Below are 20,961 nucleotides of genomic sequence, written 5' to 3'. Positions count from 1 at the left end.
AGGTGAGGATACACCAGGAGCAGAGGTGAGGTGAGGAGAGGAGATACCAGGAGCAGAGGTGAGGTGAGGAGACACCAGGAGCAGAGGTGAGGAGATACCAGGAGCAGAGGTGAGGTGAGGAGAGGAGACACCAGGAGCAATGGTGAGGTGAGGTGACACCAGGAGCAGAGGTGAGGTGAGGAGAGGAGACACCAGGAGCAATGGTGAGGTGAGGTGACACCAGGAGCAATGGTGAGGTGAGGTGACACCAGGAGCAAAGGGGAGGTGAGGTGACACCAGGAGCAAAGGGGAGGTAAGGTGAGGTGAGGAGAGGAGACACCAGGAGCAGAGGGGAGGTGAGGTGACACCAGGAGCAAAGGGGAGGTAAGGTGAGGTGAGGAGAGGAGACATCAGGAGCAGAGGTGAGGTGAGGAGCAGCAGGAGCAGAGGTGAGGTGAGGTGAGGTGACACCAGAAGCAGAGGTGAGGTAAGGTGAGGTGAGGAGAGGAGACACCAGGAGCAGAGGGGAGGTGACACCAGGAGCAGTGGTGAGGTGAGGAGACACCAGGAGCAGAGGTGAGGTGACACCAGGAGCAGAGGTGAGGTGAGGTGTGGTGAGGAGAGGAGACACCAGGAGCAGAGGGGAGGTGAGGAGACACCAGGAGCAGAGGTGAGGTGACACCAGGAGCAAAGGGGAGGTGAGGAGACACCAGGAGCAGAGGTGAGGTGAGGTGACACCAGGAGCAGAGGGGAGGTGAGGAGACACCAGGAGCAGAGGTGAGGTGACACCAGGAGCAGTGGTGAGGTGAGGAGATACCAGGAGCAGAGGTGAGGTGACACCAGGAGCAGAGGTGTCATGAGGAGAGGAGACACCAGGAGCAGAGGGGAGGAGATACCAGGAGCAGAGGTGAGGTGAGGTGAGGAGACACCAGGAGCAGAGGGGAGGCGAGTAGACACCAGGAGCAGAGGTGAGGTGACACCAGGAGCAGAGGTGAGGTGAGGTGTGGTGAGGAGAGGAGACACCAGGAGCAGAGGTGAGGTGACACCAGGAGCAGAGGTGAAGTGAGGTGTGGTGAGGAGAGGAGACACCAGGAGCAGAGGTGAGGTGAGGAGAAACCAGGAGCAGAGGGGAGGCGAGTAGACACCAGGTTAAGGTGGGCCGTGCAAAAGATGTAGATACTGGTGAATTTGGGTGCATGTGTCTCACCCACGGCTATTCAGGGTTGCTATTTTTAGGAGAAAAAAACGTTACACAAAATATTGCAATATCTGGCACTAAAAGCACAAATGTTTACTAATATTTCACCCTGATGAGTGAAGTAATCTATCATTTTATTGCAAGGACTGATTTGACTGATTTGACTGGTTTGAAAGGATACAGTAGACCCTTCCTGCGATATTTGTATTTTGACCGAAAAAGATGATAGTGATGATAATGATAATCCACGAGTCAGGCATTAAGAGCCTAGTTCCCAAGCGACCTTTGCCCTCCAATGTGATCAGGGCAGCCAGGACTTCAGGTGGCGGTGGGGACACGTGTCATGCAGTCGCCCAATCCCAATGCCTCGCTCCTCAGGGGTGCTGCTCTGCCCCTGAGAAAACTACTAACACATTCTTGGAGGTCCACTTCAATGTTCAACAACAGCTTTCATGTCCTTTAGGCATCTGGAGCTCTTTCAGCTGGTCCCAAAATGACAAACAAAGATGAAACAACACTATACACACTTCAAGATGAAATCATACTATACACACTTCAAGATGAAACAACACTATACACACTTCAAGATGAAACAACACTATACACACTTCAAGATGAAAACACACTATACACACTTCAAGATTAAACACCACTGTACACACTTCAAGATGAAATAACACTATACACACTTCAAGATGAAATAACACTATACACACTTCAAGATGAAATCACACTAAACACACTTCAAGATGAAATAACACTATACACACTTCAAGATGAAATCACACTATACACACTTCAAGATGAAACAACACTATACACACTTCAAGATCAAAGAACACTGTACACACTTCAAGTTGAAACAACACTATATACACACTTCAATATGTAAGAACACTATACACACTTCAAGATGAAATAACACTATACACACACTTCAAGATGAAATCACACTATACACACTTCAAGATGAAACAACACTATACACAATTCAACGTTAAATAACACTACACACTTCAAGATGAAACAACACTATACACACTTCAAGATGAAACAACACTATACACACTTGAAACAACACTCTGCCAATGCCAAACCCACCTACAGGGCTATGTGTGGCAGACACCATATGTGTGGTTCAAAAAGTTCTATATGCCAAATACTGCTGTATTATTTTCCCCTTGTGAAATCCACACAGAGGATTAATTGACATTAGCTTTACGCTAAACCCACCTCAAACTCGGGTCTATGGTGGTTCCTGACCCTGATCTCTGTCTGGTTGTATCCATGTTCCCGTTTGACACTGATTATGGGATGTAATTAGGAGGGAGACACCCGCACCCCTTGAGCCTCCATCTGGGGGGGTGTAATACCCCTCTGCCGTGTTAGGCCGCGTGCCGCACCCCATTGCCAACACGATGGGGGAGCCTAATAGGATCGGAGGCTCAGGTGTAAGTGGACATTTGTTTGATAATCAGACTGAAAGCAGGTATCAGTTTGTTTGTTGCCACTGTGTGTGTGTACTGAAGGTGTGAATGACAGTGAGGACATTATGTGCTTGTCACACACACACACACACACACACATGGTGACATAAGGATTTTATTTAAAATGTGTCTGTAAAGGATGCCAATAACGGCAGCCAGTAGAGTGTGAACTGCAAACCAATGTAAAAAAACTAGAAAATGCATTTCCTGAAGGAAATACCAGTGCATGAAATGCAAAAGTTAAGAAAGAACTAATAAAAGAAAAGTGAAAGAAGGAAGGAAGAAAGGAAAGAACAGTAAAAGAAGGAAAGAAGAGTTGAAGAAGGAAAGAAGAAAGGAAAGAAGAGTGAAGAAAGAAAGAAGAGTGGAAGAAGGGAAGAAGCAAGGAAAGAAGAGTGAAGAAAGGAAATTAGAGTGGAAGAAGGAAAGAAGAGTGGAAGAAGGAAAGAAGAAAAGAAAAAGGTAAGAAGAGTGGAAGAAGGGAAGAAGAAAGGAAAGAAAAGTGGAAGAAGGAAAGAAGAAAGTAAAGAAGAGTAGAAAGAAGGAAAGAAGAAAGGAAAGAAGAGAGGAAGAAACAAAGTAAGGAAAGAAGAGTGAACAAGAGTGGCTCTGGATAGACAGTAAAGAGAGAGTGAAAATATTGAAATAAGGAGAAAAAAGAGTGAAGCAGAGAGATGGAGTGTGAGAGAAAGTAGAGTGAGAGTGATAGAGAGAAAAAAAAGTAGAGTATGGAAGGAGTCTATTAATATTCCTAGTTATACAGTTGAATGGAGAGGTACAGAGAGAAGAGGACCCTTGGAGGCTTGCCGCAGGTGTCAGTGAAGCACAGGTGCAAGCCAGTTTAATTACCCTATTATGATGTCATAATGGCCCAATGTAAGTCAATGGGAAAATTTAGATTCGTTTTTCTTTAATAACTTAAAAAGTATAAAGTTTAGAAAAGTGAAAAATACATAGCATAAGTGTCCTTTACAAGACCTACGCGACAAAGTTTGAATGAAGTTTCTACGTTTAGCGGTTCGGGCTGAATTAATCGCAGAAAAAGGTAACAAGAATAAGAAGAAGAAGAAGCCTAGGAATAACAATACAGGGCATTTCATGCACTGTAATTATAATATTAAAATTATCTAGTGAACATAAACATTCCATCACACCACGGACTGTTATGCCACGCTGGTCAACAATTAAATAAATGAACAGATGTTAGGTTGGGCAAGAGATTTCTATTTCATCAAAGACAGAGTTGAAATACATTGTGATCTAGAAGAGGAACACTGAAGTGAGTTCAGTCATCTACAGCCGCGAAAAAAATTAAGAGACTAAGAGTATTTGAGTAAAATTAACATTTTTGTTTCATTCTATAAACTACTGACAACATTTCTACTGAATTTCAAATAAAAATACTGTCATTTAGAGCATTATTTGCAGAAAAATGACAATTGGTCAAACTAACAAAAAAGATGCGGTGTTTCAAGATATTGATTTCTGATCTCTTCCTAAGTTAAAGCATTAGTATTGTGTACTTTAAAAATGAATATGAACTTGTTTTCTTTGCATTATTCGAGATCTGAAAACATTCCATTTATTTTGCTATTTTGACCAATTGTCATTTTTCTGCAAATAAATGCTCCAAATGACAATATTTTTATTTTAAATTTGGTAGAAATGTTGTCAGTAGTTTATAGAATAAAACTAAAATGTTAACTTTACTTTAACTCATACCAATAAATAGTATAACCAGAGAAACTGATAATTTTGAAGTGGTCTCTTATTTTTTTCCGCGGCTGTATATATGTCTATGGTGCCGACACCATGAACATGAACCAAAGAGCCAAAAGGAGGAAGAGCTCTGACTCTTATCTCCTTGCTCAAGGCTGCCCCCTCTGGTCAAGAGTAGCTATTGGGACTTCACAGTTCACTTACCCTTCTGTCATAAACGAGGTTGTCCAACTTAAATAGGGCTTCAACCAGACACAATCTAATTTTGCTTCAAAACACATGACACAAAGTAAGCAGACTGAAAGGGAAAACATGGGATGTCAAATGACTGCTCTCCGTGTGGATTCATCTCTGGTAGACCCACTGTAATGAGATAACCCAGAGCCCTTGTGAATTCTGGCAGTATAGGAACAAGGGCAGGCCTACTGCAGGAGCAGAATGTAGACCTTCAGCTCAAAGACTCCTGACAGAGACCCAGGCGAGGGCTGCTGATCTCACCACCAGTGTTTAGGTCTACTGCCACCTCCTGGCTGACTTCAGTACTGAATAATTCCCACAACTACTGCAGGTACACACAGCTATCCTTCATCCAGTTTAACATCTGAAATGAATGAGCTGGGCATTTACCCTCTTACATAGTCATTCACTTACACAGACAGACACACACACAGACACACAGACACACAGACAAACAGACACTCACACAAACACACACACACACACACACTCACACACACACACAGAGTTGAAAAGAAAAGCAAATAAATGATCAGGGTCAGTAATAGCAACTTTATTAAGATACCAAACCAAGGCAAAATATCACCTGACTGACAAACTAACAACATATAAATCACTTCACACCTTTAAATAGAAAACAAGACAAAATCATTTTGCAAACAATAACTGTGAAGTTCTGTAGTAAAAGGATGCAGAGTGCCATTAAGCACTGGGAGTTAGTGTGAGGAACATCGGCTGTAATAAAAGCGGAGTTACTCAGTAGCACAGCTAAAGGCTAAACACAAATTGAACAGAAGCACTTGTACAACAAAACTTCAGTTTAAAGACTACCAGTGCAATGCAACGGTATTTTAAAAGCCATGATCACAGACACCCACCACTTCAAAAATCCATGAGTCATCTCAGTCCGTTGGTAACTTGATATGAAGAACGTGTCACTCAACTCAATAAATAGCAAAAATCACGATACAAAAGAATCCTGTATTCAAATCATAACAACAGTTTAGTTTAGTCGGACAAATAAAACTGTGTACCAGAGGACGTTTTCCATCTCTTAAAAGAAAATGTGCGTGTGCTCCTCACACCCGCGCACACAACGCCACACATCGCCCATGACCTTTTCTTTAGTTTAGCTTATCAGAAAAATAATCTAGGACCTCAGTCACCATCATCAGTGCAAACACAAAAAATAACAAAATCACTGCAATCTGTTCAGTTTGTAGTGTCTTTAGGCATCTGACCTCGGCCAATCACAAAGGTATTTTAACCAAACACACAACCGGTCAGGAGTCAATCCCAGAAACCAATGCACAGCTAGCGGCCATTATTGCAGTTGACACTGCAGTAATGCTGGAGACGGGCCAACTGACATTTTCTATGAGGAACACTCCAAAGACCAGCAATGCGAACTGTCAATGATCCATCACCTTGGAGAGGTTGTTATGTCAATAAAAGATTCAAAGACCTCAGCAAGCAAGCTCGACAGGCAGATGTGCGATCTCCCCATCTTCCACTGTCCATAGGGTCTGAGACCTCAGCAGATGTGCATGTGTCTCATTTCGTGCCATTTTCAGGGAGTATTTGTTTCGTGGACTAAGCTCTTATACAGAGGATTCATTTCAATAATACAGACAGGAGAATGGTAGTCAAGGTCAATCTGAGGGTTCTCTAAAAGTCAACAATCCTTTGCCGGTCATTGCGGTGAATGTTTCCAGTTAACGGTGACTGTTTCCCGTGTTACCTGTTATACTACCACATTTCTTGTTCTTTTAAGACGATCTTTTCCATATCAGCCTGTCCAATTTTCCATGGCATTGGCCTGCAAAACAGGCGATAACACGTACCTCCCAATATTAGTGCTACAATGTTCCAGAAAAGTATTGTTGCTGTAAGTTGTATTTTTTGGGTCAACACTGGTCTAATGGAAGCCTTCACAGTATGGTTTTTGTGCCTCCGTACATGCCTGTGTGTGTGTGTGTGTGTATGTGTGTGTGTGTGTGTGTGTGTGTGTGCAAATTCCTGTGTGTGTTTGTGTGCATGCCTGTGTGTGTGTGTGTGTTCATGCCTGTGTGTCTGTGTGTGTGTGTCTGTGTGTGTGTGTTGAGTGTGTGTGTGTGTGTGTGTGTATCAGCAACGTCTGGAGGAGGACGGGTACTTGGTCTTCAGTCCTTCCTTGAAGCTGCGGAACAGCAGGCGGTTCCGTCGGTTCTCCTCGTCCTTGCGGCTGTGGAACTCACCCTGCACCTTGAAGCCCCGGTGAACCACAAACCCCGAGTTGAGAACCGAGAACCGGTAGCCAGCTATGTGCAGCTCACAGGCCTGAAAGAGAAAACAGAAGAGTTGAGAACCGAGAACCGGTAGCCAGCTCACGGGCCTGAAAGAGAGGACAGTAGACAGTGACTAAAGAGGGTAGACACACACACACACCTGAAAGAGAGGACGGTAGACAGTGACTAAAGAGGGTAGACACACACACACACCTGAAAGAGAGGACGGTAGACAGTGACTAAAGAGGGTAGCCAGCTCACGGGCCTGAAAGAGAGGACGGTAGACAGTGACTAAAGAGGGTAGACACACACACACACCTGAAAGAGAGGACGGTAGACAGTGACTAAAGAGGGTAGACACACACACACACACCTGAAAGAGAGGACGGCAGAAAGTGACTAAAGAGGGTACCACACACACACACTTGAAAGAGAGGACGGCAGAAAGTGACAAGAGGTTTCTGCCCTCCATCCCATGTGGCTCTTTCCTGTCTCTCCAGAAATGTGTGTGTGCGCGCCCCGCTGCCCTTCTACGTTTGTAGGGGTGTGTGTGTGTGTCTGCTTTTCTACATATGTGTGTGTGTGTGTGTTTGTGTGTGTGTGTGTGTGTGTGTGTGTGTGAGAGCCCCAAACCCACCTGGCTGATGCGGTTGAATCCATACTGCCTGAAGATCTCATCGTACAGAGGCACTGATCGCGCTCCGATGTAGAACGGCTCCCACGGATCCACCCAGTTCAACGTGAAGGCCACGTCCAGCTGGTCTGGCCCGTGCATGTTCACCCACCGCGAATAATTGGTGGGCGCCTGGCATCGTGGGCAAAGCTCCTCGTAGAAGGGGCGCACCTCGCCCACCTGGTACAGCTGCACCAGCTCAGACTTGGTGGCGGGTAGCTTTCGCGTGTGGCGTATCTCAAAGGCAGGGAGCACAAAAACCTCATCTGAACGTGGCCTCTGCTTTGCCAGCATGTCGAGGAACTGCGCGTGCAAGTTGTCGCTGGGAACCATGTCCACATCGATGACCAGGATGAAGGCAGCATCTGTGCCACTGCGGGCTACATTGCGCAGCAAGTTGTTAGGGTAGGAGATGTTGCTCCCGATGGCATAGTTTTTGTACTTGTCTCTGTGAGAACCTAGCTTGGCAAAGACCCCTGCGCAATCCTCAAGGCCGGAGAAATGCTCTCGGTCCTGTTCTGGGAAACTTGCAGTCTCCTCCGACGGGCAGACAAGGTGAAAGTCCACCAGGGCTTGGATATGAGGGCAAAAGATGCCGAGGGCGTACACTAGTGCCGTGGCGAATTTGACATCTTGCCCGTGTGCAAAAATGGCGATAGAGAGGGGATTTTTCCAACGTTCTAGCAAAGAATCTAGGTGGTGGAGATTGTTTATCGTAGTGTGCGTAGCAAGCGCGAATGTGTTCGAACTTGTGTCTAATCCTGGCTTTTGATTGGTCGAAAAGTCGCTTTTGACCAAGTTTCTATAAACTCGATACTGCCCGCTGGCGTCGAAAATACCGCCTGTGGATAGAGAGTAGCGGAGGTGCTCTTTTTTAGTGTTTTTCTCGGTCTGGTGGGCATTTCTCTTGTTCCCACCACCGAACAACTCGAAGAATCTATAGCGCTGTTGTTTACCGTGGAATTTCGAGAGGAATGACAGATATATCAACTGCAGCAGCGCTACAATGAGCAGAGCACTCAGTACCACCTTGAAAACGGAACATTTTTTGGAGAAATGCATTCCAGAACTTAATGTTTACGACAGATGTAACAACGTTATCACCTGTCTCTTACGCTTATTAGTAACGAATTAGTGTTGCGCACCAGGAGGACATAGCTAGCTTAGCTTGCTGTTAGTTGCATTGAAGCTTGGCTTGATGTTCCCCTGATGTATAACGTTACCAGTTCGCGTGCGCTCTTTGATATATCCACTCCACAGGAGTCAGGGTGGTAATTAACAACCTCGCATTGATTTCTAGACGTCATATCGATTACTATACTTGGCTACGAATGATTATTGACACCTAATAACAGCTAGACGCTGTACGGTTACTCATGTATACGACAGAGAAGAGGCGGCGCCGGATGATGTAGCGGTTGCGTGACCCAGCGTACCTTAACTATTCGAAGAGAGTGGCATATACAAAATAAGACTTTTCTTTGTTTTGCGTTTCTCCTTTGTAAACTGCCTGTGTTTTAATCATATTTTTCGAGGCATTCCTTGTGACCCTGCAACATTAAGTCAGTCGAGGGTAAAAAAGAACCCTTGTTGTCCATTTTACCTCATATATGATCTTTTTCATATCAAAAGCAGGAATGCAACAGTCACATATTTTAATATATTGCGGGGTCCCAAAGTGGCGCAGATGTGACGAGGTGGCCGAGTGGTTAAGGCGATGGACTGCTAATCCATTGTGCTCTGCACGCGTGGGTTCGAATCCCATCCTCGTCGATAACTGTTTTCTCCCTGATCATTGAGTGAGAAGAATGATAATGTTTCAGCTGTGATCTTTCGCTGTGATCTTTGAGTGAGAAGAATGATACTGTTTCCGCAGTGATCTTTCGCTGTGATCTTTGAGCGAGAAGAATGGGCCTCATACTCGAACGCAGTTGACTTCTGAACTCCACTTCGGTGGATTTAGGAAAACATTTGCCATTCTCAATAGTTTTCTCGAGAATGAGGCCCAATGATCCTGTTTCCGCAGTGATCTTTGAGTGAGAAGAATGATCCTGTTTCAGCTGTGATCTTTCGCTGTGATCATTAAGTGAGCAGAATGATCCTGTTTCTGTTTTGATCTTTTAGCGAGAAGAATGATACTTATCAGCTGTGATCTGTGAGTGAGAAGAATGATACTGTTTCAGCTGTGATCTTTGAGTGAGAAGAATGATACTGGAAGCAAAGGTAACGTGGACAAAACTGTATTCCTTGACATATTAACGTTAGTGTTGTGGCAAATTAACTTCTATCAGAAGCATATGCTGGCTGTGATTCTTGTAAATAATAAAAATAGAACCACCAAGTCTAGTTTCTGGAAATATAACAGAATCACATTTGAAATTCTTTTAATCTTAAAATGTCAGTCATAATAGCGAAAAGAGGTGTGTTTTATGAACAAACTATATTCATGAATAACCAACATCTGTGTATTTCCCTATGTGCCTAATCTCATTCTACACTGGAGGTTTAAACTCAGTCCTCATGGTCAAGTCACTGTAGATGTTTAGCTGTGGGTGAGACACGACACTTGTTCACAGTGCAATAAACGTATTGAAGAAAATGACAGACATTTTGTTAAGTAGAAATTACACTAAACCCTCCATGCACAGATTGTTTACGATGATTTGTTTATTTATAAACGAAAACAAAAGGCAAACATAAAAAACTGTATTCTCCACAGAAATAGTTATTACATGGCAAGTAATGTCAATTACTCGCTGTGTTCACGTCAGTCAAGGGTCATCAAACAGGTGTGATCGTATTCCTCTTGTGGATTTCCTTCATCAATGAAACCAATAGCTTTTTCTGTGCACCATAAGAAAGACCATGGCTCAATGTTTCAAGGTATATTTTAAGACAAGTTTTCAAAGTAAAGAGCTTTATCAGTGAACCGTTTTGTAATCCTGTGCCAAATGATTGTTTCTCTGACATTTAACGAGTTTTATTAATTGGTGTTCACAAAAAAACAGCTTAACCCCATATTTCCATAACAATGTGTGAGACAAAAACATAAAAAAAAAAAAAATCCACTACTTTGTATGATTTCTTTTTTTTTTTAGAAGAGGAAGCAAGTCAAAGCAATTTGTTTGCACTGATGACACACTTGACCCCCCCCCCCCCCCCCAAGACCAGTAACAAATCACAGCACATCCTGGCTTTCCGAAACCACACCTTGCATTGCCCAGCCACAAGGCATCTGGTAAAACTTCCAGGAGGTCACATTTATGCATCCCAAGTCCATTATGACACCAGCACTCCTGAGCTGGGTTTGGGTCCTCCCCCATCTCCAGCCTCCTTATTGGACGAGCCAGCCGCTGGTTTACCCTTGTCCTCTTCACCCACCAATCGGATGTTGTAGCGCTCCCGGTATTCGGTCAGCTCCCGCCCTTTGGTCTGCATCTGCGTGTTCAGCACTTCCAAGACCTTGCCAATCTGAAAGGGCAAAACCGGGTCAGATATAGTGGAAAGACGACGGCTAGACACAGTTAGACTTGCCACACTATACATATAATAATAATACACTTTATTTGTATAGCACCTTTCATACAAAACAATGCAGCTCAAAGTGCTTTGAACCTCAAATGATTTTCTTTTTCAAAAAAGGAAGTTTTCTGATGTTTCAACCCCAGTACTACTGCGGCTGCTGTGGTAGAGGGCTTTATAGAACATAACTCTAAATGGTACAGTTTGTAAACTTTCAATGGCATGCATTTCAGTGCAAGGAAGAGGAGGCCGTGGTGTTGGATGCCCCCTTTACAATGAGAAATACGTCACAAAGTGTTGAATCTGTGTTTGCACAGTTTGCAATGAAGCATCATGGGAGATCTATGGAAAAGCATAGTGATGAAGTAAAGTGGTGGTGCACCTGCTCTTTGTTGTTCTCTAGCGCGGGCAGCACCTCTTTAACAGTGCGCTCCACCAACACACCACCCATTAGCCGGAAGCACTTTCTGGATGGGTCGACATCCTTCAGTGTGTCGATCACCAGACTGTGTTCGTTGATCTCCATGTCGAACTCAGCTGCTTTGGACGCCATGCTGCGCTGTTCCTGACGCATCCTCTGGAAGTTGGCCACCACCTACACGTCAAGGGACACACATATTATCATATCATGCCTCTAACCTCATATTCATTGTATTTATATCATATCATGCCTCTTACCTCATATCATTGTATTTATATCATATCATGCCTCTTACCTCATATCATTGTATTTATATCATATCATGCCTCTAACCTCATATTCATTGTATTTATATCTTATCATGCCTCTTACCTCATTCATAACTTAAATTGCTACTTTCACCTGTACTTCATCTGCACTCTACATACCTATGTCACATCTACACCAGTGACCACGATTGCTGTTAATGTTCTTATTGCTCATACCCCATATATCCTACATCACATACATGTCAAGGGACACGCAACACCAGCATCACAGAACCGTCTCAGACTAAACTCCTGCACAAGTCACATGTATCAACAAAGAATCTCAACAGGGAAATGATCTTTAACAAGTTTCATCATATCAAGGCTACATAACTTGCATATTAGTAAGCGTTTAATAAAAACATAAATAAAGCTCGTCTTCATCGACAATTATTACTCACGAGTTACAACCTTGGCTAACATCTTGGCTTGCATCATCAATAATTCACACTAAAAAAATACTTTAAAGTTTATCAACCCCCCTGTTGGGTGGTAGTCAGAAATAGCTCTGTACTCGCCCACCCTGCGAAACACTTAATTCCAAATTCAGAAAAGTGACGTCTCAGGCTAGCTAGCTAAACCTATGATGAGCAATGTTCGCTAGACGTCTTCCTCAGGGTGTGCCAAAGGCAATGCTATTAGTAACGTCAATGCATTTTCAATGTTGTCACCCAGCACCGCTGAATATTATTGTACTGCGGCTAGAGCTAGGGCAATCATGCATTAATATTTCCAACTGGGGGTTAAAAGGTGTGTGAATTTTGTACTAGGCTAGCTAAATAAGATTAGCCAACTAAGCTAATCTTACCCATGTTGCCAAGCAAGAGAACATTAGCTAACGACAATGGCCCTAGCGTGACACAGGAGCACACAGGATTGATCAGTTTCTAAAAGACATTTAATGTTGTGTTTGATACTAGGCTAGTAAACACCTACATCAACGGTATGAATTCCACTTTAGTATTATTAATGTTACCTGTTCAGCCGACGGGCCAGACTGTTTACCTCCACCACTTTTACTAGCCATGCTACTGCTGCTGTTGGCTGCCATCTTGAAATAGTTATCTGGCGTGAGAATGAGGACCTAAGGGATATTTCCTTGACTGTCTTCACAGATTGCCTGTCAAAAACACATAACCACCATGTAAGGACCGGTTATTTCGTCGGCGTGCGAGTTTCAGACTTCAAAAAATCTAAGAAAAGAAATTGCTCATTTCGTCTCTTTACTTTTCTTCGCTTTAAATGGGAATATTTGGCATACACCCCAAATGAGCAGCAAACCCCTCGGTCCAAAGTGCAACTGTGTTTCCGAAGGAGCAAAAATTAGGATTGAAAGTTGGTCTACGTTACTTGTTAACAAGCTGACTCATGCTTGTCAGCGGTGTTTTGCAATTTCACAGGTGTTCAATCTGCCATTTTAGTCGAAGGATATCAAGCTTCATAGGTCAGAGCAGGTAAGCAAATGAGACTGCTACTCTTTTTGCTGGGAGAAGCGGCTCATTCGAGTTCACCTATATGGGCAGAAATAATCTGATATGGGCGACAAGGCCTACTACTTTACAATAAGTGTAATTTCATTTGTAAGCTTCGGCAAGACAGCAGGCAAGATTCTTTCTCATAAACATAGGCGAAATGTGGTCTGACTGCAGAGCCGTGGTTTCAGGCCAGCAGTTTTACGCCAGCAGCCCAGCACTTTGGGACCAGTGGTATTGGACGCATGCGCAGTAAGACAGCGTATGAATCCGCGAACTCGCGCGTTTGTGCACCTTGTATGTTCATGGTTGCCATGCATATTACCATACAGAAAGTGGTGCAATTGCCAGACTATCAACAGTGTCGCACATGTTGCGACAAATTTCACTGTCCATTCTGTGCGGCAAAATATTTTAAACCAACAGCAGCTAAGTAAGGTGGGCTGTCACCTTACAAAACATTTCAACTGGCAGTCCAACATGAAGGTAAGACGACTTTCTGTTCTGTCTGGAATCCATGCCTTCCTAAGAAGAGGCCGTGTGAGACCTGTTGTCCGGACGAGGTGTCCTATGTGCCATGTTCTTATGAACAAACGTAACATTGGAAAACACATTGTCCGTAAACATACAAACATGGAGCTATTTGACCTAAATGCCACATACCAGTGTATTGATGAGGTAAATGGTATATTTGTCTAAAAGACTTTCCATGCACACAGTGTCCCTCTTAGCGTTGAGGATGACTCGAGGGGTGAAAATAGCGTGTCGTCCGAGTCACAGGAATGCCAAGAAAACACGGATTTAGCGTGGAGGAATGGGATGAGATCACATGGATGTGTACAGCTCATCAGTCACGTTTACTCCTTCACCACTGTACAGACTCCGCTAAGTCCGACACACCCAGCGAAGATTTACTGTCAAAGTTGGTTCAGGGAGGATGAGGAAGATGCGCCTTGCAGACTACAGACGATGTGACGCCAGCGTTGTTTCTGTTCTATTTCACGAATTCATTGGAAACCCACCTCAAACGATTGATATGTTGATTAACCTTACATTACAGTCGATAAAAAAAGAGTGGTACCACATGCGCTGAAAGCCACTGGCCTGAAACTGCTGTTCCAAAACTGCTAGTCTAAAACACGGTCTACCATATTATTGAGCCAGAAACGCGTTTCATTAGAACCATAACTCTACCAAAAATAGACGCTAGATGGAGACAAACACTGCCTTATCATTAGTAAAGAGCGTCATTCTTGATGCCAACGCTGGGTACCAAGGGACATATGAAATCTAAAATGGGATGATAAATTCATCAGTAAAATTGTATTTTAGACGAGTGTTATTCTGTAATTTGCTTTAAACTCAACTTGTGTTTTCTTAAGGATGTCCTCTTCACACCCTGTGGCGGCTCTGTGCCAAATGACTGCCACTCATGATAAAGCAGCAAATTTTGCGACCGGTGCGCGGTTGGTGGAAGAGGCTCGGGCGGCGGGTGCCAGCATGGTCTTCCTCCCAGAGGGATTCGACTACATCGGCTCCAACCTCCAGCAGACCCTGCAGCTGTCCGAGTCCCTCACTGGCGACACCATCACACGCTACTCAGAGCTCGCCAGGTGTGTGTGCAGAGAACGATGTTTCGGGGGCTGACTGAAGGGTGATAACTTGGGAAGCAATCACATGATTGGTTACTAGTGTCCTGATGATGTGATCGTGACAAGTTGCCCACTGATGATGGAAGTCGTCCAGGTAAAAAGCTGTTTCCCAATATCAATGGGAAAGTACCTGAACAACATTGTTCTTTAGCCTACATTGCCTGGCATTTCTCAAACGCTTCTCTGTGCGTCATCACCTTTAGGGCAGGACATTTGACTTTTTTGGTGTTGTAGTGCAACACTTGCAAATCGTGCAGCTAATAGAACAGACTACCCATAGGCCTACAAGGCACATTAGCTCATGCAGCTGATTGAACAGACTACCCATAGGCCTACATGGCACATAAGCTTTTACAGGGCATGTTTTCATTACATATACGGACACAGTGCACCTAGTATTTCTATTACACTATTGGTTGTATCTTTACGCCATTGCGGATTAAATGATTGTTCTACTGCTGTTTATGCAGATACGCAGGCCATCATACAGCAAGTTATTTGAAGTTAAGTACAGCAAGTTAAGATTTGAAGGACCATATATCACATTCCCAAACCTCATGTGTTCTTTATGATTAGTCAGTGAGATTCTTCCACCGTTTAAACCCAGACTTGAAGACAGTAGTGTGGAGTTTGCTTTGGGCTCAAGCTTGGCTTCAATGCTGATGAGGTGCCTTGGCTTTCTTTACGTGTGGAAGGAAGGTGGGGGTGTGGCTCTCCTTGGGCGGCTTTCATGAGCGAGGAGAGAACTGGGAGACTAAACAGCGCATCTACAACAGCCACGTCATCATCAACGAGCAAGGTAGCGTGAGCAGCTGCCGTGGAGGGTTTGTGTGTACACACACGCAGAAGCCGTGTGGATATGAGTGTTTTATGTGTAGACACACGCAGTAGCCGTGTGTTTTGAGGTTTTTTGTGTGTGTGTGTGTGTGTGTGTGTGTGTGTGTGTGTGTGTGTGTGTGTGTGTGTGTGTGTGTGTGTGTGTGTGTGTGTGTGTGTGTGTGTGTGTGTGTGTGTGTGTGTGTGTGTGCATAGACACATGCAGAAGCACATCCACTGTTATGCGCCTGATGATGCTCACTGCACACATAGTAAGCAAGGCAGCTAAACACACACAACACACTGACTCTTAATAAAAAACCAGCACGTATAAATAAATATGCATTTAAGTGCTCACACACTGACGCTTATACACACACATGCCACACTACACTACTCACAGAGTATTAGACACAATAGACACACCTGCAAACTGCCCCATATCACATAAAATGACAAACATGCCTACAAACGCCACCAAAACTACAAACATGCCTACATACGCTACCAAAACTACAAACATGCCTACATACGGCACCAAAACTACACATCATACTTCAACAGTATGAGATTCTGCTGATAGCCTCACATGACCAGTGAGAATATGGAGCCTGAACCACATACGTTATGGACTCTTATTCACTGTGTGTGTCTCCTGTCTGCAGGTGACATTGTGAGTGTGTACAGGAAGGGTCACCTCTTTGATGTGGAGCTGACAGGAAAGGGCGTGTCCCTGAAGGAGAGTGCCTTCACCATCCCTGGCCCCGCCCTGGTGCCACCTGTGCAGACTCCAATTGGCAAGGTCCCTGACTAGCCCTGCCCTCAACTCCACCCACTGCTATAGTTCTATTGCTCATCATCTACTGCAACACCCCTCCAACCACCCACCCACCCACCACCTCTCTCTCCAACCACTCACCCACCCAACACCCCTCTCTCCAACCACTCACCCACCCAACACCCCTCTCTCCAACCACTCACCCACCCAACACCTCTCTCTCCATCCACTCACCCACCCAACACCCCTCTCTCCAACCACTCACCCACCCAACACCTCTCTCTCCAACCACCCAACACCTCTCTCTCCAACCACTCACCCACCCAACACCCCTCTCTCCAACCACTCACCCACCCAACACCTCTCTCTCCAACCACCCAACACCTCTCTCTCCAACCACTCACCCACCCAACACCTCTCTCTCCATCCACTCACCCACCCAACACCCCTCTCTCCAACCACTCACCCACCCAACACCTCTCTCTCCAACCACCCAACACCTCTCTCTCCAACCACTCACCCACCCAACACCTCTCTCTCCATCCACTCACCCACCCAACACCCCTCTCTCCAACCACTCACCCACCCAACACCTCTCTCTCCAACCACCCAACACCTCTCTCTCCAACCACTCACCCACCCAACACCCCTCTCTCCAACCACTCACCCACCCAACACCCCTCTCTTCACCCACCCAACACCTCTCTCTCCAACCACCCAACACCTCTCTCTCCAACCACTCACCCACCCAACACCCCTCTCTCCAACCACTCACCCACCCAACACCCCTCTCTTCACCCACCCAACACCTCTCTCTCCAACCACCCAACACCTCTCTCTCCACCCACTCACCCACCCAACACCCTTCTCTCCATCCACTCACCCACCCAACACCTCTCTCTCCAACCACTCACCCACCCAACACCCCTCTCTCCAACCACCCAACACCTCTCTCTCCAACCACCCAACACCTCTCTCTCCACCCACTCACCCACCCAACACCCTTCTCTCCATCCACTCACCCACCCAACACCTCTCTCTCCAACCACTCACCCACCCAACACCTCTCTCTTCAACCACCCAACACCTCTCTCTCCACCCACTCACCCACCCAACACCCTTCTCTCCATCCACTCACCCACCCAACACCTCTCTCTCCAACCACTCACCCACCCAACACCTCTCTCTCCAACCACCCAACACCCCTCTCTCCAACCACCCAACACCTCTCTCTTCACCCACCCAACACCTCTCTCTCCAACCATTCACCCACCCAACACCCCTCTCTCCAACCACCCAACACCTCTCTCTTCACCCACCCAACACCCCTCTCTCCAACCACCCAACACCTCTCTCTTCACCCACCCAACACCTCTCTCTCCAACCACTCACCCACCCAACACCCCTCTCTCCAACCATTCACCCACCCAACACCTCTCTCTCCAACCACCCAACACCTCTCTCTTCACCCACCCAACACCTCTCTCTCCAACCACTCACCCACCCAACACCCCTCTCTCCAACCATTCACCCACCCAACACCTCTCTCTCCAACCACCCAACACCCCTCTCTCCAACCACCCAACACCTCTCTCTTCACCCACCCAACACCTCTCTCTCCAACCACTCACCCACCCAACACCCCTCTCTCCAACCACTTACCCATCCAACTTTCTCTCTCTCCACCACTCTCACGTTTGTTTTTTAATTAATTAATGAAAGTATTATTAAATCCCACTCTTTGCGTCCCCTTCCACCTACTGCCATCTTTCCACCCACGACTAGCATTCCCTCACTTACCTGCCATCACTTCTCTTCTGTCTCTGGTCTCAGGTGGGACTCGCTGTCTGCTACGACCTGCGCTTCCCTGAGCACTCATTGGCCCTTCAGAGGCACGGGGCAGAGATTCTGACCTATCCATCTGCTTTCACCGTGGCAACAGGCACCGCCCACTGGGAGGTGATACAGCAGCTAATGCCTTTACATAATCATAATTGTATATACTGGCAGGATGTTCCATTACATAATCATAAGTGTATATATTGGCAGGATGTTTCATTACATAATCATAAGTGTATATACTGGCAGGATTCCATTACGTAACGGATAATGTATAGAACGCCCGTCATTATCGGGAAAATAAGCCCTGATAGGGCGAAGCGGAGGGGTGTTGCTTCGCCCTGAAGGGGCTTATTAGCTTACTTTAGTTCTATACATTATCCCGCTTATTACACGGCTACTTGCCAATGTTCCATTACATAATCATAAGTGTATATACTGGCAGGATTCCATTACATAATCATAAGTGTATATTTAAGCAATATAGCACGAGTGGGAGTGGGTAAGGGATAATCCCACGGGTGGTGTTCGGCCGTAGCCATCGAGGCCGAAGGCCGAGTGGCGTAGGCAACAACACCCGTGGGGGGGGGGGGGTTACACTTCGGGAAAAGGAAAGGAAGTTGATGTTCACACATTATTATCCTTTCTTGTCAACCCCAACCCAGCCCTGCCCACAAGGGAAATGAAACAAACAAAAAGGCAGTTAGTGTGATTGTCCAGGGCTCAAATCTAAAAGGCACAGTTAGTGTCATTGTCCAGGGGTCAAATCTAAATTGCATGCATGAAATTACACTTTTTAAATTTGAGTAACTATGGACCAAATTGTCTGGCAGATTTAACAAATGTAAATGTAATATAAATGGAAAATAAAATGTATGAACACCATCAACATTAAGTGTATTAGTATTAATAATATAAGTGCATGTGTTGAGCTACCTTTAACATTAAGTGAATAAGTACTAATAGTATTAGTGCATGTGTTGAGCTCACCTTCAACATTAAGTGTATTAGTATTCATAGTATTCGTGCATGTGTTGAGCGGCTGCTGTCTCCTCCTCCAGGTGCTGTTGCGTGCGCGGGCGGTAGAGACCCAGTGCTACGTGCTGGCGGCTGCCCAGGTGGGCCCTCACCACGCCAAGCGTTCCTCATACGGGCACGCGCTGGCCGTGGACCCCTGGGGGACGGTGCTGTCGGACCTGGGGGCCACGGAACCGGGCCTGGCGCTGGTGGAGGTGGACCTGCAGAAGCTGAGGGACACTCGGAGGGACATGCCAGTCCAACAGCACCGCAGGGAGGCAGAATACTACGGAAGCCTGGAGACCGACTGAGATGGTGCTGAAGTCAATACTTCAATGGACTAAATTCACTTGTTGATTGGACAGGAAGAAGGAAGTAGGGAGTGAGTGAGTGAGAGCAGGATGGTAGTTGAGTGTGTGTGACTGGACTGGACCAAGTCTGCTCTACTGTGTGACTCGGTTTTTTGGGCAGCGATTTTCCACACAGAAATGTAAATGATTTAATATATACACACAGTACCAGTCAAAAGTTTGGATACACCTTCTCATTCAATGGTTTTTCTTTACTTTTATGATTTTCCACATTGTATATTAACACTGAAGACCCAAAAATGATGAAAGAACACATATGGAATTATGTAGTCAACAAAAAAGTGTTAAACAAACCAGAATATGTTTTATATTTTAGATTCTTCAAAGTAGCCACCTTGCTTTGATGATGACTTTGCCCACTCTTGGCATTCTCTCAATCAGATTCATGAGGTAGTCCAAGAAAAACGACTGGTACTGTGCATACATATTATAAACACATGTGTCACAGCCTGGTATCTGTTTCAAGGTTGAGCTGCAAGCCTCCGTATGTGAAGAATGCTATACCAGAGGTACTGTGTTTCCCTAATGAACTTTATAATGTGCAAATTAAATGCTTGTAATTAAACTGACTGCTGTCCACGGATGGTGTTTATCAATGCCTGCTAACTTTTGGGTTTAATGCAAACTAAGTAGCCATGTTGCCCTCCAGTCTGTCCTCAAATAGTACAAATATTAAGAAGGTAATCAAACGTATGACCTATATGAAGCTCAAATAAAAAAACTGAAAACGTAAGGGATAGAACATGAAGAAGAATATGACCATATATTTTTAAATGATTACTTAGTTTTAGTTGGAAGAAGAAGGGCTTTATGTTTTACAGTGTTGACTACACATTATTAGATTTTTAGTTTTTTTAGTCAATGAGAAACAGTCCAGTGTCCAACATGATCCGACCTCAACAGGGGCAAGTAGCCAAAATGGTTAATGTCTCTCCTAGTTTAATAGCCGACTCCTTGAAAGCAACACCAACCAGTTAAGCCTATTGCATATCACATAAGTAATTCAAAAATCCCTTATATTGTTTTGCAACATTAAACATTAAAAATAAGACCACTCTGTCCTGGTTACGAACCCACCTTCAGACATCCCAGACAGAAATAGATCAAGGTCCCTCTGCTGAATAATGATCAAACGGTGCAATGATGAAGACTTTTTAAACACCTTTCTCTCCTCCTCGACTGTCCCATTTGTTGACGGGGGGTTA

At 45.1% G+C, this 20,961-nt stretch overlaps 3 protein-coding genes across 4 annotated transcripts; 1 reads left to right on the top strand and 2 right to left on the bottom strand.

Moving 5' to 3' along the window:
* Window positions 1–5,158: 5,158 nt before the first annotated feature.
* On the bottom strand, window positions 5,159–8,855 carry b4gat1 (beta-1,4-glucuronyltransferase 1). The gene is made up of 2 exons (XM_080859984.1): window positions 7,525–8,855; window positions 5,159–6,939 (listed from the first exon to the last, which is right to left on the bottom strand). Exons 1-2 carry the CDS (start codon window positions 8,620–8,622, stop codon window positions 6,748–6,750), a joined length of 1,290 nt encoding a protein of 429 aa, XP_080716110.1. The 5' UTR covers window positions 8,623–8,855; the 3' UTR covers window positions 5,159–6,747.
* Window positions 8,856–10,207: 1,352 nt separating this feature from the next.
* pfdn2 (prefoldin subunit 2) lies at window positions 10,208–12,988 on the bottom strand. The gene is made up of 3 exons (XM_080860131.1): window positions 12,788–12,988; window positions 11,465–11,677; window positions 10,208–11,031 (listed from the first exon to the last, which is right to left on the bottom strand). Exons 1-3 carry the CDS (start codon window positions 12,860–12,862, stop codon window positions 10,840–10,842), a joined length of 480 nt encoding a protein of 159 aa, XP_080716257.1. The 5' UTR covers window positions 12,863–12,988; the 3' UTR covers window positions 10,208–10,839.
* On the top strand, window positions 12,902–20,221 carry nit1 (nitrilase 1). Of its 2 annotated transcripts, none has more exons than XM_080860130.1 (6): window positions 12,902–12,955; window positions 14,666–14,896; window positions 15,631–15,734; window positions 16,417–16,553; window positions 18,363–18,488; window positions 19,430–20,221. In XM_080860130.1, coding segments are annotated over exons 1-6 (867 nt in total). In that variant the 5' UTR covers window positions 12,902–12,953; the 3' UTR covers window positions 19,697–20,221. The 2 variants fall into 2 exon arrangements, with proteins under 2 accessions (XP_080716256.1, XP_080716255.1); XM_080860129.1 differs by lacking the exon at window positions 12,902–12,955 and adding an exon at window positions 13,146–13,265.
* Window positions 20,222–20,961: the final 740 nt, after the last annotated feature.

The sequence above is a fragment of the Sprattus sprattus genome (assembly GCF_963457725.1).
Source record: "Sprattus sprattus genome assembly, chromosome: 21".
NCBI lineage: Eukaryota > Metazoa > Chordata > Actinopteri > Clupeiformes > Clupeidae > Sprattus > Sprattus sprattus.
The sequence above is the reverse complement of the archived record's forward strand: the minus strand, read 5'-3'. Positions and strand labels throughout refer to the sequence as shown.

What these genes read in the sequence shown, in the direction of transcription:
- b4gat1 (XM_080859984.1), bottom strand. Translation starts at nt 8,622, where the DNA reads ATGCATTTCTCCAAAAAATGTTCCGTTTTCAAGGTGGTACTGAGTGCT. An exon ending in GATTCAACCGCATCAGCCAG is followed by an intron (nt 6,940 to 7,524) that starts GTGGGTTTGGGG and finishes TTTCTCTTTCAG; the next exon opens with GCCTGTGAGCTGCACATAGC.
- pfdn2 (XM_080860131.1), bottom strand. Translation starts at nt 12,862, where the DNA reads ATGGCAGCCAACAGCAGCAGTAGCATGGCTAGTAAAAGTGGTGGAGGT. An exon ending in CTGGCCCGTCGGCTGAACAG is followed by an intron (nt 11,678 to 12,787) that starts GTAACATTAATA and finishes CTTGACGTGTAG; the next exon opens with GTGGTGGCCAACTTCCAGAG. An exon ending in TAGAGAACAACAAAGAGCAG is followed by an intron (nt 11,032 to 11,464) that starts GTGCACCACCAC and finishes TTGCCCTTTCAG; the next exon opens with ATTGGCAAGGTCTTGGAAGT.
- nit1 (XM_080860129.1), top strand. Translation starts at nt 13,180, where the DNA reads ATGCTTGTCAGCGGTGTTTTGCAATTTCACAGGTGTTCAATCTGCCAT. An exon ending in CGTCATCATCAACGAGCAAG is followed by an intron (nt 15,735 to 16,416) that starts GTAGCGTGAGCA and finishes TCCTGTCTGCAG; the next exon opens with GTGACATTGTGAGTGTGTAC. An exon ending in TGCAGACTCCAATTGGCAAG is followed by an intron (nt 16,554 to 18,362) that starts GTCCCTGACTAG and finishes CTCTGGTCTCAG; the next exon opens with GTGGGACTCGCTGTCTGCTA.